Genomic DNA, 17,153 nt, shown 5'->3' with positions numbered 1-17,153 from the left:
AAAGACTTCCTGAAGAAGTCCCCACTCTCCCGGATGCAGATCGTGTCTGCTGAGGAAGTCTGCTTCCCAGTTGTCCACTCCCGGAATGAACACTGCTGACAGTGCGCTAACATGATTCTCCGCCCAGCGAAGAATTCTGGTGGCTTCCGCCATCGCCACTCTGCTCCTTGTGCCGCCCTGGCGGTTTACATGAGCTACTGCGGTGACGATGTCTGACTGGATCAGAACTGGTCGGTCACGAGGTAAAATCTCCGCTTGACGTAGGGCGTTGTATATGGCCCTTAGTTCCAGGATGTTGATGTGAAGACAAGTCTCTTGACTTGACCAAAGGCCTTGGAAATTTCTTCCCTGTGTGACTGCTCCCCAACCTCGGAGACTCGCGTCCGTGGTCACCAGGATCCAATCCTGAATGCCGAACCTGCGGCCCTCTAGAAGGTGAGCACTCTGCAGCCACCACAGGAGAGATACCCTGTCCCTGTGGGACAGGGTGAACCGCTGATGCATTTGCAGATGTGACCCGGACCATTTGTCCAATAGGTGGTCCCATTGGAAAGTCCTTGCATGTAACCTGCCGAAGGGAATGGCTTCGTACGTCGCCACCATTTTTCCCAGGACTTGAGTGCAATGATGTACTGACACTTGTTTTGGCTTCAACAGGTTCTTGACTAGAGTCATGAGTTCCTGCGCTTTTTCTATCGGAAGAAAAACCCTTTTCTGGTCTGTGTCCAGAATCATGCCCAAGAAGGGCAGACGAGTCGTAGGATTCAGCTGCGACTTTGGAATATTGAGAATCCAGCCGTGTCGCTGTAACACCTTCAGTGAAAGTGATACGCTGTTCAGCAACTTCTCCCGTGATCTCGCTTTTATGAGGAGATCGTCCAAGTACGGGATAATTGTGACACCCTGTTTGCGCAGGAGCACCATCATTTCCGCCATTACCTTGGTGAAAATTCTCGGGGCCATGGAAAGCCCAAACGGCAACGTCTGAAATTGGTAATGACAATCCTGTACCGCAAATCTCAGGTACGCCTGATGAGGAGGATATATGGGAACATGCAGGTATGCATTTTTTATGTCCAGAGATACCATAAAATCCCCCCCTTCCAGGCTGGCGATGACCGCTCTGAGCGATTCCATTTTGACTTTGAACCGTTTTAAGTAAAGGTTCAGGGATTTTAAATTCAAAATGGGTCTGACCGAACCGTCCGGTTTCGGGACCACAAACAGAGTTGAGTAGTACCCCTTCCCTCTTTGAAGCAGGGGAACCTCGACCACCACTTGTTGAAGACACAATCTGTGAATCGCATGTAACACTATCTCCCTTTCCAGGGAAGAAGTCGGTAGTGCCGATTTGAAAAACCGGCGAGGAGGCACCTCTTCGAATTCCAGCTTGTATCCCTGGGAAACAATTTCTATTGCCCAGGGATCCACCTGTGAGTGAACCCAGATGTGGCTGAAAAGTCGAAGACGTGCCCCCACTGGAGCGGACTCCCTCAGGGGAGCCCCAGCGTCATGCGGTGGATTTTGCAGAGGCCGGGGAGGACTTCTGTTCCTGGGAACTAGCTGTGTTGTGCAGCTTTTTCCCCCTACCCTTACCTCTGGCAAGAAAGGACGATCCACGTACTCTTTTGCTTTTATTTGAACGAAAGGACTGCATTTGATAATGAGGCGCTTTCTTAGATTGTGAGGGTATATAAGGCAAAAAATTTGATTTACCTTCCGTAGCTGTGGAGACGAGGTCCGAGAGGCCCTCTCCAAACAATTCCTCACCCTTGTAAGGCAAAAACTCCATATGTCTCTTTGAGTCGGCATCACCTGTCCACTGTCGGGTCCATAAGACTCGCCTAGCAGAAATAGACATAGCGTTTATTCTGGAACCCAGTAAACTAATGTCTCTTTGAGCATCCCTCATATATAAGACAGCATCTTTTATATGCCCTAGGGTCATTAAAATGGTATCCTTATCAAGGGTCTCAATATCCGCTGATATGGACTCTGTCCATGCTGCTACAGCACTACAAACCCAGGCCGACGCAATTGCCGGTCTGAGTAACGTACCAGAATGTGTGTAAATGGACTTCAAGGTAACCTCCTGCTTGCAGTCAGCAGGATCCTTGAGGGTAGCCGTATCTTGGGATGGAAGCGCTATCTTTTTTGATATGCGTGTTAAAGCCTGGTCTACCCTAGGGGAGGATTCCCACCGTATTCTGTCCTTTGGCGGGAAAGGATACGCTATAAGAATCCTTTTGGGAATTTGCAGTTTTTTGTCTGGAGTTTCCCACGCTTTTTCGCATAATTCGTTCAGCTCATGTGAGGAGGGAAAGGTGACCTCAGGTTTCTTTCCCTTATACATGTGTACCCTCGTGTCAGGGACAGGGGGTTACTCTGTGATATGCAAAACATCTTTTATTGCAATAATCATATATCGAATACATTTAGCCACTTTTGGCTGTAATTTTGCATCATCGTAGTCGACACTGGAGTCTGAATCCGTGTCGGTATCTGTGTCTACTATTTGGGATAGTGGGCGCTTCTGAGACCCCGAAGGTCCCGGCGACATTGGGACAGACATGGGTTGACTCCCTGACTGTACCCTAGCTTCAGCCTTGTCTAATCTTTTGTGCAATAAATTAACATTAGCACTTAAAACATTCCCATATATCCATCCAGTCAGGTGTCGGCACTGCCGAAGGAGACCTTACATTCATACACTCCCCCTCCTCCTTAGGTGAGCCTTCAACCTCAGACATGTTGACACACACGTACCGACACACCACACACACACAGGGAAGCTCTTTTCTGAAGACAGGTTCCCCACCAGGCCCTTTGGATAGACAAAGAGAGAGTATGCCAGCACACACCCCAGCGCTATATGACCCAGGAAAAAACACAGAATGTTTACCCAGTAGCGCTTTTCAAGTATGTATATACGCCAATTATGTGCCCGCCCCCCCCTCTACTTCAAAACCCTCTTTCACCGTGGTATCAAGCAGGGGAGAGCCCGGGGAGCTTTCTCTCAGCGGTGCTGTGGAGAAAAATGGCGCTGGTGAGTGCTGAGGGAGAAGCCCCGCCCCCTCGGCGGCGGGCTTCTGTCCCGCTCAAAATTGTTAAAAACATGGCGGGGGCTCTTTATATACATGTACAGTGCCCAGCTGTACATGTATATATGTACATTTGCCACAGGAGAGGTTTATATTGCTGCCCAGGACGCCCCCCCCCTGCGCCCTGCACCCTTACAGTGACCGATGTGTGTGAGGTGAATGGGAGCAATGGCGCACAGCTTCACTGCTGTGCGTTACCTCTATGAAGATCATGCTGTCTTCTGCCGCCTCTGAAGCCTTTTCCTCTCATACTCACCCGGCTTCTATCTTCCGGCTCTGCGAGGAGGACGGCGGCGTGGCTCTGGGACGGACGGCGAGGGTGAGACCTGCGTACCGATCCCTCTGGAGTTAATGGTGTCCAGTAGCCTAAGAAACAGAGCCCTGAAACTCAGAGAAGTGGGTCTGTTTTTCTCTCCTCAGTCCCTCAATGCAGGGAGTCTGTTGCCAGCAGGCTCCCTGAACATAAAAAACCTAACTAAAATACTTTCTTTACAGGAAACTCAGGAGAGCTCCCTGAAATGCACCCAGTCTCTACTGGGCACAGTATCAAACTGAGGTCTGGAGGAGGGGCATAGAGGGAGGTCTTTCTTAAAGTGCCCATGTCTCCTGCGGAGCCCGTCTATCCCCATGGTCCTTACGGAGTCCCAGCATGGTCCTTACGGAGTCCCAGCATCCTCTAGGACGTTAGAGAAAAGTTCTAAGATGAAAGTGTTTGTTTTTGTTATGCACAATTCAGAATCACCCCCATTAAAAAAAGAAAAAGCTTTGAAAAAATAATACATTGAATAAATGACCATACAGAGAAAATATTTGTCTTTAAAGATAACCGGTCACTTTTCCACAGAGAACACAGAATATAGCACTTGCAGTATGCAGATGTCCTGCATCTGTTTGAGTGTCCAGCACTATCATCTGCATGCAGAGGGTATTTCCCTCCTATTTCTTCCTTCCTCATTTGGCAAATAGACTGAGCAGTTTGGTTGTTTGAGAAAAATGCCTGAAGCCAACCAAACATCTAACCCCAAATCAGACTGTAAGCTTTTATAAAGCAAATTAATACTTTCAGCCAATGACCACAATCTGCACGTGTGTGTCTTCAACACCTCACAGGACTCAGGCTTCCTCAGCACTAATACTGAGCACTGGGTATGCTTAGTAAAGCAAACTTTACTCATGTCAGACTCTACCATATAAACCGTAAGGATCCACATATACTCTTTTTCATTTGTAAATATACATACACATATACATGTGTATGTGAGAAAACAGCCATTCCGCATGTAAGAGACCCAGAGCAACATGCACTTGTTATGGATGTCCTCAGAATTTTGACAAGACCTGGGGTAGATGTATAAACTGTGTTTATAAACTTCATGAACTAGGCTCATATTGTGGGGACAGGTAAAAGGGCAAGAAAAATGGAACACAAGTCCGGAAGAATCTTTTTTGTTTTTTTAACATTTGGGTGCACAGTCACCAATGCGAACTAAGGAACCAAAGATAACAGATTAATACTCTGCTTTTAATGTATTCAACACGTTGCATACAACACTTGTTCTACTTTTCCTGCATACCCAAGTCAGACTGGAGCTGCTTATTCTTCATTTCCAGTTTCTGACACCTTGGTTCTACCTCCTGTAATTTATCCCTCACTTCCTGTCCTTCTCTGTACACAGTCTGGCAGTGCAGCTGTAGCTCCTGTACCTGTAATGCATTCACAGATAGAAATAGGTGTTATTACTGACTGTGTATATCTTACGGATCTAGGATAATAAAACAGCATATACTGCTTACATGTTTTCTCTCCTTTTCAATAGCTTTTGTCAGGTCCTGCAACATAAGCAACAGAACATCCCGCTCCTTCTCAAGCACGGCCCGCAGATCAGCGTCTTGTGATAGCTTCTCTTGTAACTGGGGAGGACGTCATTATTTATTAACAGTAAAATATATAACGCACACATATTATGCAGAGCTTTATAGAGAAAACAATCCAAAACCACACACTCCTGGCGCTGTGATTGATTACAGATAGATGCTGCAATCCCCAAGGGTTTTTGGTTTTAACCCTTTATATAGTAACCAAGAAAAAACGAAAACAGGAACTGCACAATCTATTCTGTTGTGGATATTTAATCTCACATAAAATTTAATCTTTACATACACACATACATATAATACTTGATACCGGCCAGCATCACATAAAATGTTAATACAAAAAAAACAATTAATAGATAATTATGCTCAATAATATCTAATAATATTTAACTCCAAAATATATTACTTTCATTCTGAGTCGCTCAAGACCACATTTAGCACCTCTGTTCTGAATATGCTGTTTATATTTCCCTTCTATATATATAAACATGCAATGTTAGTGAGGTTACTGCAGTTAGTAAAACCAATCAAGCAAGGATAGATTGTCCAACGTTGATAATTAGTAGCAAAAAGACATGCAAAAAGTCTTATTCCAGATGTTAATAATTCAGCATAGCATGCATTGATAAGGATCATTATTGCCAGATGAACCTTCTTTTCACATTAATAGGGTCTACAAAACGTCACACACGTCCATCAATTAGAAGCACTTTCCATAATATAAAGGCTCCTGCTGTTTAGCCAAGCAGATCATGCGTGATTTTAGCCTCTGGATCTTTAGATTGGATACATTAGTACAGTCAGGTCTTAATGATATGGTGGAACTTAATGGGGTGTAGATGGGGATAATACCGTATCAAGGGGTATATATGTAGGATTCTCGTGGCTCTATATGTAAATGTTAAAAATGTGTAAGAATAATTTATAACTATTAGTTGTTCTCTATCAAGAGGGGGGTAATTGATAAGAATAAATATATATGAAATTGATGATATAGGTGGCTAAATGCCGAGTATAGATAAGTATAAATTAGAGTATACATATATCCAGTAGAGATGGTTTGGAATTCACAAAAATAGGATATCATTTTTAACCACTAGATGGCGGTAGTAGGTAGTTTGTGGGAATATTGAGCGATGCCAATGATGAGTAAGATATATAAATATGTATTAGAATACTGTTGTGTATTTATATTATTTTAATGAATCTAATAATTATCCATAGGCTCCAAATAGAGTAGAATATATAAGCGAAATCATACTAATAAACATACAGTGTATATACAAAACAGAATTGAGTACAAAAACGGAGACGTCTATATGCTGAAATCTATAATCAAAATGAGGCTTGACCCGCAGTAGTTCTGCGCATGCACGATTGGCGCGATTGCGTATTTAAACCAGATGAATGAAAGTGGGAGTATTAGACACTGAGGAAGCCGCTGACGTAATTATAGGCGGGGAAATGTGTCTGTCATCACTTCCACATACAGGATCCAGCAGCAAAAGATATCAGCGAGCCGGCCGCAGGAGTGACAGCTCCATCGTTGGCTGGGAGAGAAAAAGTGCGCCTTTGAAAAATACCCGGAGGCTCCAGAGAAGGCTGATCCAGCCAGGAGGGGTTGTTCAAAGACACCATACAGGCACAGTATAATATATTTTGGACTATATGAATGACACAAACTGTTATATAAGAGGCTAAAATCACGCATGATCTGCTTGGCTAAACAGCAGGAGCCTTTATATTATGGAAAGTGCTTCTAATTGATGGACGTTTGTGACGTTTTGTAGTCCCTATTAATGTGAAAAGAAGGTTCATCTGGCAATAAGGATCCCTATCAATGCATGCTATGCTGAATTATTAACATCTGGAATAAGAGACTTTTTGCATGTCTTTTTGCTACTAATTATCAACGTTGGACAATCTATCCTTGCTTGATTGGTTTTACTAACTGCAGTAACCTCACTAACATTGCATGTTTATATATATAGAAGGGAAATATAAACAGCATATTCAGAACAGAGGTGCTAAATGTGGTCTTGAGCGACTCAGAACGAAAGTAATATATTTTGGAGTTGAATATTATTAGATATTATTGAGCATAATTATCTATTAATTGGTTTTATGTATTAACATTGTATGTGATGCTGGCCGGTATCAAGTATTATATGTATGTGTGTATGTAAAGATTACATTTTATGTGAGATTAAATATCCACAACAGAATAGATTGCGCAGTTCCTGTATTCGTTTTTTCTTTATAGAGAAAAGGTAGTCATTAGTTAGTCCATATTCCCTATTACATGGGCATACATATAAACTAGGCTTCATTTGTTGTCAGAATCCTAGCAACCTACCAGTACGTTTTTGGAATGTGGGAAGAAACCATGCAGGGAGAATATAGAAACTGTACACACTATAAGCACATACAAGAGCCCTTGAAAAAGGTGCATGTACCACACCGCAGTGCCATTGTGCCACTGTATCACTTCAGGATGACTTTTTTTTTTTTTTTATCACGACGCCCTAGAGTTTCAGAATCACGGCACCCATAGTCCAAAAGAATCTTACTGGGAAATTTTGAAAAAAAGATATTAAATCAAGGTAATCATGCTTCTAAATTATGTAATCCTTAGGGTCAGTTGTGTGATGAGGGACAGGATTCGCTTCTGTTTGTCCTAATATTTTATAATTGGCAGCAACCAGCACTGGTTTTGCTTATTACATTGACCATGAATAAATGTATTTGATCGTGGACCCCCAATACAAGGCACCCCTCCAATTCCCCTGAGGCACACCAGGGTGCCACGGCACACAGTTTGGGAACCACTGCCCTAATACAATGTGTTGTCTATACAATGCCATGTGTTATTTGGATTTCTACATTATGCATTGTATTCCATAGGCGTATTGATGTTCTGCCTTCTTGTTTTTTACATGGTAATTGATTATATGGCATGCACTCTTCAATTAGATCCTAAAGTTATGCTGCCTTCATTTACAAGCATCTGTTTACATATACACAGGATGGCCATAATTAAATGTCCCCTATTCAAAGCAGTCAGTACCTTTCATCTAACAACTAGAATATCAACAAATTTGGTAGGGAGATTAATTGGGACATGCAAAGCAGGATTCCACAAAAAGAAAATTCAGTGCAAAAAGTCACCAATGGTGCTGTACAATGTGAAAATGGACACATAAATAACAAGACTAAACTGTAATGAATGATTACCTTTATTATGTTACACTAAAGAGAACAACAACATTTGGATATCAGATTTTTGAATATGTCAGACTCAGCATGTATTTGTTATAGCAATCTGATGCAGAACTGTCAGGTGTCCTGTGCTTGTGAGAGGCTGGTGCAACTTGGTTTGCTATGTGTTTTGTCTAGGTAGTCCAAACGTCATCAGGGAAGAGGAGCTCTTTGAATTATGCACATTACAATTACAATTTTGAATTGTTTTATTGAATGTACGTATGTATTTATGATATTGTTTGTGCTCTACAAGGGAAGGTGCACCTGTAGGTATAATTAATGAAAGACCAAATAGGTTAATAATTTGCTGGATTAATCTGACTGCTATTTATATGTGAAGTAAATGTTGTCCTTTCTGTAAGATTACAAAGTGAAAATTGCGAGAAAATTGAGACATATTTTGAGTGCGACTGATAATGATGCCTTTGCTCTCTGATAGTTCAATGTACACAAACTTTGTATCATACAAGTGTACACAAACTGTGTATAACAAAGTGTACACAAACTGTGTATAAGGTGTATAACACACATAAATGAATTTCATGATTAGACTTGGGTACCATCCCCAAGATCAGTGCCGTAACTAGACATTTTAGCGCTGTGTGCAAGAAACAGCATCGCCCCCCACCATATACAAAACAAGGCCAGTGTACGCCACAAATATAGGGACGTTGTTTCATGGGGAAGGTGCATGGCCAAAGATCTCCTTTTTACACATTACAGCAGCAGAGTCCCCCTTTTTACACATTAAGCAGGTAGAGTCCCCCTTTTTACACATTATGGCAGGCAATCCCCCTTTTTTTTACACATAAGGCAGGCCAGAGCGGTAACTAGGCCTTTGGTGCCCTGTGCCAAAGAGAGAATTGGTGCCCCCCCCCCTAATTAAAATAGGGCAGTGCGTGCCGCAGGCGTGCACCAAATATTTAGGGACGTGGCTTTATGGGGACGGGGCATCGCCATAGAATTGTACCAATTCATATTACGCCAGACAGTAGAATCCGTCTATCACATTACAATGCACATTAGCATCCGTCGGTCACATTACACCACACAGTAGCGTCCAACGGTCACATTACACCACACAGTAGCGTCCAACGGTCACATTACACCACACAGTAGCATCCAACGGTCACTTTACACCGCAACTTAGCATCCATTGATCACATTACACCGCACAGTAGCGTCCAACGATCACATTACACCACACAGTAGCATCTGTCGGTCACATTACACCACAGAGTAGCATCCGTTGGTCGCGTTACACCGCACAGTAGCTTCCGTCGGTCACATTACACTGCACAGTAGAGTCGGGTCGATCACATTACACCGTACAGTAGTGTCCGTCGGTCACATTACACAGCACAGTAGCATCCGTCAGTCACATTACATAGCGCAGCAGCGTCCGTTGTTCACATTACACCATACAGTAGCGTCCGTCGGTCACATTACACAGCACAGTAGCGTCCGTCGGTCACATTACACCGCACAGTAGCATTCATCGGTCACATTACACTGCACAGTAGCCTTCATCGGTCACATTACACCGTACAGTAATGTCCGACGGTCACATTACACCGTACAGTAGTGTCCGTCAGTCACATTACACAGTGCAGCAGCGTCCTTCAGTCACATTACAGTGCACAGCAGGGTCCGTCAGTCACATTGCGTAGCGTCCGTCGGTCACATTACACAGTGCAGCAGCATACGTCAGTCACATTACACAGCGCAGCAGCGTCCGTCTGTCACCTTATTTGTGTTACACCATAGAAAAGCCCCTTATACACATTATGCTAGCTAGGTAAAGGAGTGAGTGTGTGTATATGTGCGCAAAGAGTGTTTGTGTGTGTGTATGCAAAGAGAGAGAGAGTGTGTATTGCACTACTTACTTCAGCTGCCAGCTTCTGTTCTGTCCCCTGGAAATCCCTCTCCACACACAGCAAGACTGGCAGCGCGGGGGGACGGTGATCTGATCGCATGGGAAGCACTCTCTTACTGCCTGCTGCTGTAATCTACATACAGCAGACAGACATATGGGGGGGCGTGTCTCAAGGAGGTAAGTAGGCGGGGCTTTGGGCAGCTGGAGGAGCTGCAGCCGGGTGTGGGAAGCGGGCAGCTGCAGCGCTGGTGGTCGCGGCAAGGTAGCGTAGCGCTAATCACTAAGGGAACAACATACACACAACCATCGCGGTAATTGCGGGAGAAGGGGCCAGGCGTACCTCACCAGTCACTGCTGCCAGCGCTGCAGCTAGCGGTGGTAGTCGCGGCCCCACAGGTTCTGGCGGCGGTCCTGCGCCCACAGTGCTTTTGCGCTGTGTGCCAGGCACCGCTGGCCCATAGGTAGTTAAGCCCCTGGCCAAGATATTTCATTATGATATGCAAATATTCCAAAATACAGAAAAATTTTAGAAAATAAAAAATACTTCTGGTACCTAGCACTTCAGATATGAGACTAAACCTGTTATCCTTTTTTTATATAGGATGAGAACTTTCTGAAACTTGTTAGTTCTCTTATGGATTACAGAAACAACTTATTATCAGCAACCAGTTTCTCAGAACAATTCATTAATAAAACTTCAATATAAAATAAGAAATTTGCAAGATAGTTTTAATTATAACAGAGCATTTTATCTTCTTTTTCTAATTCTGATATCAAATCTGATACTAATGGTGCACCGGTCTCCACAAATATTGATATTCCTTGGTACAAAGCATATAAAGTGTGCAAACGAACAAAAAACTGTTTTGAATGAGAACAGAACACTTGCATTATACATAACAGTCCTTTCCTCACTGAAATCATGATGCCAAAATCTACAAATAAACAATATACAGAGACAACACCTAATAGTGTAATGAACTGCGGCCTTCCAGCTGTTGTTGAACTACACATCCCTGCATGCCCTGCAACAGTTTTAGCATGGCCAAATAGCAAAACTGTAGCAGGGCATGCTGGTTTGTGTAGTTCAACAACAGCTAGAGGGCTAAAGGTTCACCACCCCTGGTGTACTGTGTCAGTCAAAATACTACTACGTGCAAGGATATAAAAAGTGTGTACCAACAATACTATTTTAATTACCTACCAGTAAATCCTTTTCTCGTAGTCCGTAGAGGATACTGGGATCCACATTAGTACCATGGGGTATAGATGGGTCCACTAGGAGCCTTGGGCACTTTAAGAAATCAATAGTGTGCACTGGCTCCTCCCTCTATGCCCCTCCTACCAGACTCAGTCTAGAAACTGTGCCAGAGGAGACAGACATATCCTGAGGAAGGATGTAACAGAACAGTGGTGAGATTCCGAATCAGCACACACAAACAAGGGGAAAGCCATACTAACCCACTTGAACAGGAACAGCAACAGCTGAACCAACATTACTTAACAAAGTAACAGTGCAGGAAAAACGAAGCACTGGGCGGACTACGAGAAAAGGATTTACCGGTATGTAATTAGAGAAAATAGGATTTTAAAGTCCTAGAGGATACTGGGGTCCACATGGGGATGTACCGAAGCTCCCAAACCGGGTGGGAGAGTGCAGAGGTTCCTACAGAACTGATTGACCAAACTGAAGGCCCTCAGAGGCCAAAGTATCGAACTTGTAGAACTTAGCAAACAGGTTCGAACCCGACCAAGTAGCTGCTCGGCAGAGTTGTAAAACCGAGACACCCTGGGCAGCCGCCCAAGAAGAACCCACTGACCTAGTAAAGTGGGCTTGTACTTTAGGAACCGGCAATCCTGCTGATGAATAAGCATGCTGGATAGTAAGCCTGATCCAGCGAACAATAGACTGCTTTGAAGCAGGACACCCAATTTTCTTGGGATCATAGAGAACAAACAGCGAGTCAGATTTCCTGTGACGAGCTGTCCGCTTCACGTAGATCTTCAAAGCCCTCACAACATACAAGGACTTTGAGGTAGCAGAGGTGTCAGTAAGCACCGGAACCACAATAGGTTGGTTGATATGAAATGCAGACACCACCTTAGGAAGAAATTGCTGACGAGTTCTGAGTTCAGCTCTATCTTCATGAAAAATCAAATAGGGGGTATTGTGAGATAACGCCCCCAGTTCGAACACACGCCTTGCAGAAGCTAAGGCCAATAGTGTAACGGTCTTCCACGTTAGAAACTTTACGTCAACCTCCTGTAAAGGCTCAGACCATTCCGACTGTAGGAACTGCAACACCACGTTCAGATCCCAAGGTGCCGTGGGAGGCACAAAGAGCGGTTGGATGTGCAGAACCCCCTTCAGGAACGTCTGAACCTCAGGGAGGGAAGCCAATTGTTTCTGGAAGAAAATGGGTAAGGCCGAAATCTGGACCTTCAAGGAGCACAAACGTAGGCCCACATCCACACCTGACTGTAGAAAAAGGAGAAAACGTCCCAGTTGAAATTCCACTGCAGGAAGTTTCCTGCTTTCACACCACGAGACATTTTTTCCAAATACGGTGGTAATGTTTAGACGTTACCCCTTTCCCGGCATGGATCAGAGTTGGAATAACCTTGTTCGGAATGCCTTTCCAGGCTAAAATCTGACACTCAACTTCCATGCTGTCAAACGTAGCCGCGGGAAGTCTTGATAGACAAACGGCCCCTGTTGTAGAAGATCCTCTTGCAGAGGTAGAGGCCACAGGTCCTCCAGGAGCATCTCCAGTAGATCCGCGTACCAGGGCCTTCTTGGTCAATCTGGAGCAATGAGAATTGCTTGAACCTTTTCCCTTTTTATTTGTTTGAGAATTCTTGGGATCAGTGGAAGAGGTGGAAACACGTAAACCATTTGGTAGACGCATGGAGTCTTTGTCTACCACCACTGCTTGCGGGTCCTTCGACCTGGAACAATACCGCTTTAGCGTCTTGTTAAGACGAGAGGCCATCATGTCTATCGGTGGAATTCCCCACCCACGTGTTAAGGACTTGAACACCTTTGGGTGAAGGCCCCAACACTCCCGGGTGGAGGTCGTGTCTGCTGAGGAAGTCCACTTCCCAGTTGTCTACGTCCGGAATGAAGATTGCAGACAGCGCCACCAAGTGTCTTTCTGCCCAGAGGAGAATTCTTGTTACCTCTGACATTGCTGCTCTGCTCTTCGTTCCGCCCTGTCGGTTTATGTACGTTACTGAAGTCACATTGTCCGACTGAAGGAAGGTACGTAGACTTACCCGCCGTAGCCTTGGATACCCACTTATCCAGTTCATCTCCAAAAAAAGGCCTCACCTGTGAATGGTAGGTTTTCCACGCCTTTCCTGGAATCCGCAGTCCACTGGAATAGTCACAAGCTCTTGTGTGCTGACACTGCCATGGCAGTGGTGCGTGCGTTGAGCAAACCAATTTCCTTTATGGCCTCCACCATAAAGTTAGCAGAGTCTTAAATATGCTGCAGGAGTAAAACTATCTCCCCCCTGGGTAGGGTATCCAATTCGTCAATTAGGTTACTTGACCACTTTGCAATGGCTTTAGTGATCCGTGCGCAAGCAATAGTGGGACTCTGGGCCACCCCAGCAGCAGTGTATAACGATTTGAGAGTGTTCTCAATCTTGCGGTCAGCTGTGTCCTTTAAGGATGCTGCCCCAGGAACAGGTAAGACTATCTTACGTGACAACCTAGATACTGATGCGTCCTCAATCGGCGGGTTTTCCCATTTCTATCTTCCAGAGGAAAGGGAAAGGATGTAATTAATCTTTTAGGGTTCTGAAATTTTTTGTCAGGGTTAGCCCAAGTTTCTTCAAACTGGGCCATTAGTTCCTTTGATTCAGGAAAAGTAGCTGAGGATTTTTTTTTTACATTAAAATAAGATTCCTCCTCTATCTCCGCCGTCTTGTCAGGAATGTGCAGGACATTTCTGATAGCCTCTATCAGGGCCTGTATTGCTTGTGACAGGGCCGCATCCCCCCCACTCGCATCCACTTCACCCTCCTCTGGATCTGATGTATCGTCATCAGTATCATCCTGCATGAGCTGCGCCAGAGTACGCTTTTGTGGGCAAATGGTGGGGGTTTAAGACGCTGGTATGGGAACTGAATCTCTATTCATCAGGTCATCCATAGACTGTCTTAAGAATTGCGTCTCTTTCTCATTATGGGATAATTTAGTAGAAATATTAGATATCATCCGTTTAACGGAAGCTAACCATGGGGGTTCAGCCCCACTAGCCTGAGAATGTGCACTATCCTGAGTACAGGGTAGTGAGTCTCCGGGGAAGGAAACAGTCCCTGGACATGGTAACGTGAAGGGTCACACACACACCCACAGACAGAAGGTGAAAACACAGTTTAACCCACACAGAGCCCTCAGGGAGACACAGAAATTGGAGCCAGTCCCCCAGCGCCCTTGTAGCCAAGTAAAACTTAGCTGGGTCGCCACATTAAGTCCCTTAATAGGGCTTAGTATACTACAACACTCCCCCCCCCCCCCCCCCCCCCTTCTAAGACCCCCTGGTACCGCTGAGGAGACGTGGAGTCTTTGTGGAGGAGCTGCGCTTCCCTGTGATACCTGTCAGTGTAAGCTGCAGAGGGAAAATGGCGCTGATGAGCTGCTGGATCTGCTCATAGTGAAACCCCGCCCCCTTAATGGCGCTCGGCTTCCCGCTTTTTTATACTGGCCTGAGGTAATTTTTATGCCTAACAGAGGGTTAAAACCCTTGTTAGGTATGATAGACAGTGTGGGTATGCATTGGTGGCTCAGCGCACCCCTCACAGTGGGACACACGGCTGTGTATGTCCTCTGAGCCCCCTGGAGTGCAAGCTGCGCTCCTACCCTTGTGCCACCATTCCCGCCGGCAACCCACTAACCGGGACGCCGGCGCTGTACTCACCACTCTTCTATCTTCCGGCTCTGTTAGGAGTGGCGGCGTGCTGCGGGAGGGTACGCTCGCCGTGTTGGGGCTTGCGAATGACTCCCTCAGGAGCTCAGTGTCCTGTTAGCGGAGAAATGGGACCATTACCTCTTTAGGAAGTTGGGCCGTTCTCCCAACTAAGTCCCACAAAGCAGGCAGTCTGGTGCCAATCAGTCCTGCCTGAAAACAACAAACAGAAAATAAATGCAGCAAACTCTTCAGGAGCTTCCCTAAGCGTGACCGGCTCCTCCGGGCACATTTTCTAAACTGAGTCTGGTAGGAGGGGCATAGAGGGAGGAGCCAGTGCACACTATTGATTTCTTAAATTGCCCAAGGCTCCTAGTGGACCTGTCTATACCCCATGGTACTAATGTGGACCCCAGTATCCTCTAGGACGTAAGAGAAAATAAAACATTTATTAAGTTTTTCAGAATCCTCCTAGTACTGTACACACAACTATATCCACCATTCACTACTGTGTTCTGTCTCCAGTTCTTTAGCAAAAGCTTAATCTATTTTACAATCCAAGGATTTTCAGTCCCTGAATTAATTTATTGTGGCAAGAACCTAATCAAATACTAACTGTATCAACTACCTTACTGAATCTTAAAGATAAAAAATAAAACACTGAGGGGCTGATCTTACTTGAGAACAAAGCAAAAACGGTAAGTAACTGTGCTCCTTGGTAAAACCATGCTGCACTGCAGGTGGGGCAGATGTAACGTGTGCAGAAAGAGTTAAGGTGTGTACACACAGTGAGATTTTTTCTTACGATTATGACTATATAGTCAAAATCGTAAGGAAAGTTAGTGCAGATCGCAAGGTGAAAGTCACCTTGCGATCCAGATGCAATGCCGATGCACGGTCGGCATCGCAAGCCTAGATAGACTGTGCATCTCGTAGAAAAGATAGTCAAAATTTACACTTAGCAAAAATCGGAAAAAGCCAGTATCGAAAACACAGTCAGCCCGAATCTCACCGTTTGCATGGACCTTATGATTTGGGATCGGCATTTCCAAAATCAAATCTAAATTACAGTGTACAAATAAAGCTAACATTTGTGGACGACATGCAAAAACAGCCAGTATTTACCCTGCATGGAAAAAAACAAACATGTATTTGCACCTCTTTCAAAACAACATTGTTTGTTCTAGATACAGAGTTACTTTGTAAATATTTGGCCTTTGTGTAGTGGAACTACACTTGTTTTTCTCCAAACACCTGGAATAACGAACGGTTGCAACACCTGTATATTACAAACGGGTGGTATACATGTGACCGCCGGTCAGCTGACCGACAGTCACATGACCTCCTCCACCAGCCCGATGGGTCACTATCCCGATGGTCGGCATGCCGACCAACAGGGACTATTTCCACTCGTGGGTGTCCACGACACCCATAGAGTGGGAATAGAACCCGTGGCGACCACAGGTCGCCAACAAGGGGCTTGCTGCACTCGCCCCTCCCCGCCGGGATCCCGGCGTCGGTATGCTGCCGGGATTCTGGCGTCAGTAAGCTGACCGGCGGTCAGGAGACCGCCGGTCAGCAGTAGTACACCCTTACAAACTATATGGACACATTGATTTATCTACAAATAATTTTAAGAGTTCAATAAACAGCTTTTCTGTAGTAAAAATAGTTAAGTCTACAGAAGAGGTGGCAATATCTTACACTTCTTGTATAAGTATCCTCGTTGAATGTTCTACACTAAATATATAGCATACAGTTAAGGCACCCATACACCTGCTTGCTATTGCTCTGATACACCTAGAACTGCCGATCGAGGGCCATCGATGATTGGCAATCCGTCGGGAAAATTCTTCATGTTAAAAATTCCTGATTTGCTGATCATAACCGTTTTCAGTAAGAGAATCAAAAATTTTAAACTTGTTGAATATTTCCAATTCCCCGACCCAGGCGTTGGGGGATCGGGAAATTGCGAAAATGCGTTGCAGATGTATGGAGGCCTTTATTTAGGCAGTCTGCAATTTTGTATCACCTTCAGTACACAGACTTCACACTCTTTCACGAATGTAGCTAAAGAAAATTTGTCACCACTTTTACTGCAGTGCAATCTTACCTTTTGTTTGC

General features: G+C 44.7%; 1 protein-coding gene across 6 annotated transcripts in view; it reads right to left on the bottom strand.

Moving 5' to 3' along the window:
- CCDC150 (coiled-coil domain containing 150) overlaps positions 1-17,153 on the bottom strand; it is a 389,117-nt gene that overhangs the window by 201,281 nt on the left and 170,683 nt on the right. For all 6 annotated transcript variants that reach the window (XM_063916595.1, XM_063916594.1, XM_063916598.1 and 3 more), the window contains 2 exons: positions 4,896-5,012; positions 4,676-4,805 (listed from right to left, as the gene is read on the bottom strand). In XM_063916595.1, coding sequence (XP_063772665.1) covers positions 4,676-4,805; positions 4,896-5,012 — 247 coding nt within the window. The remainder of the gene's footprint in view (positions 1-4,675; positions 4,806-4,895; positions 5,013-17,153) is intronic.

Source organism: Pseudophryne corroboree, chromosome 4 (genome assembly GCF_028390025.1).
Source record: "Pseudophryne corroboree isolate aPseCor3 chromosome 4, aPseCor3.hap2, whole genome shotgun sequence".
Taxonomy (NCBI): Eukaryota; Metazoa; Chordata; class Amphibia; order Anura; family Myobatrachidae; genus Pseudophryne; species Pseudophryne corroboree.
This window is presented reverse-complemented; position numbering and strand designations above follow the sequence as displayed.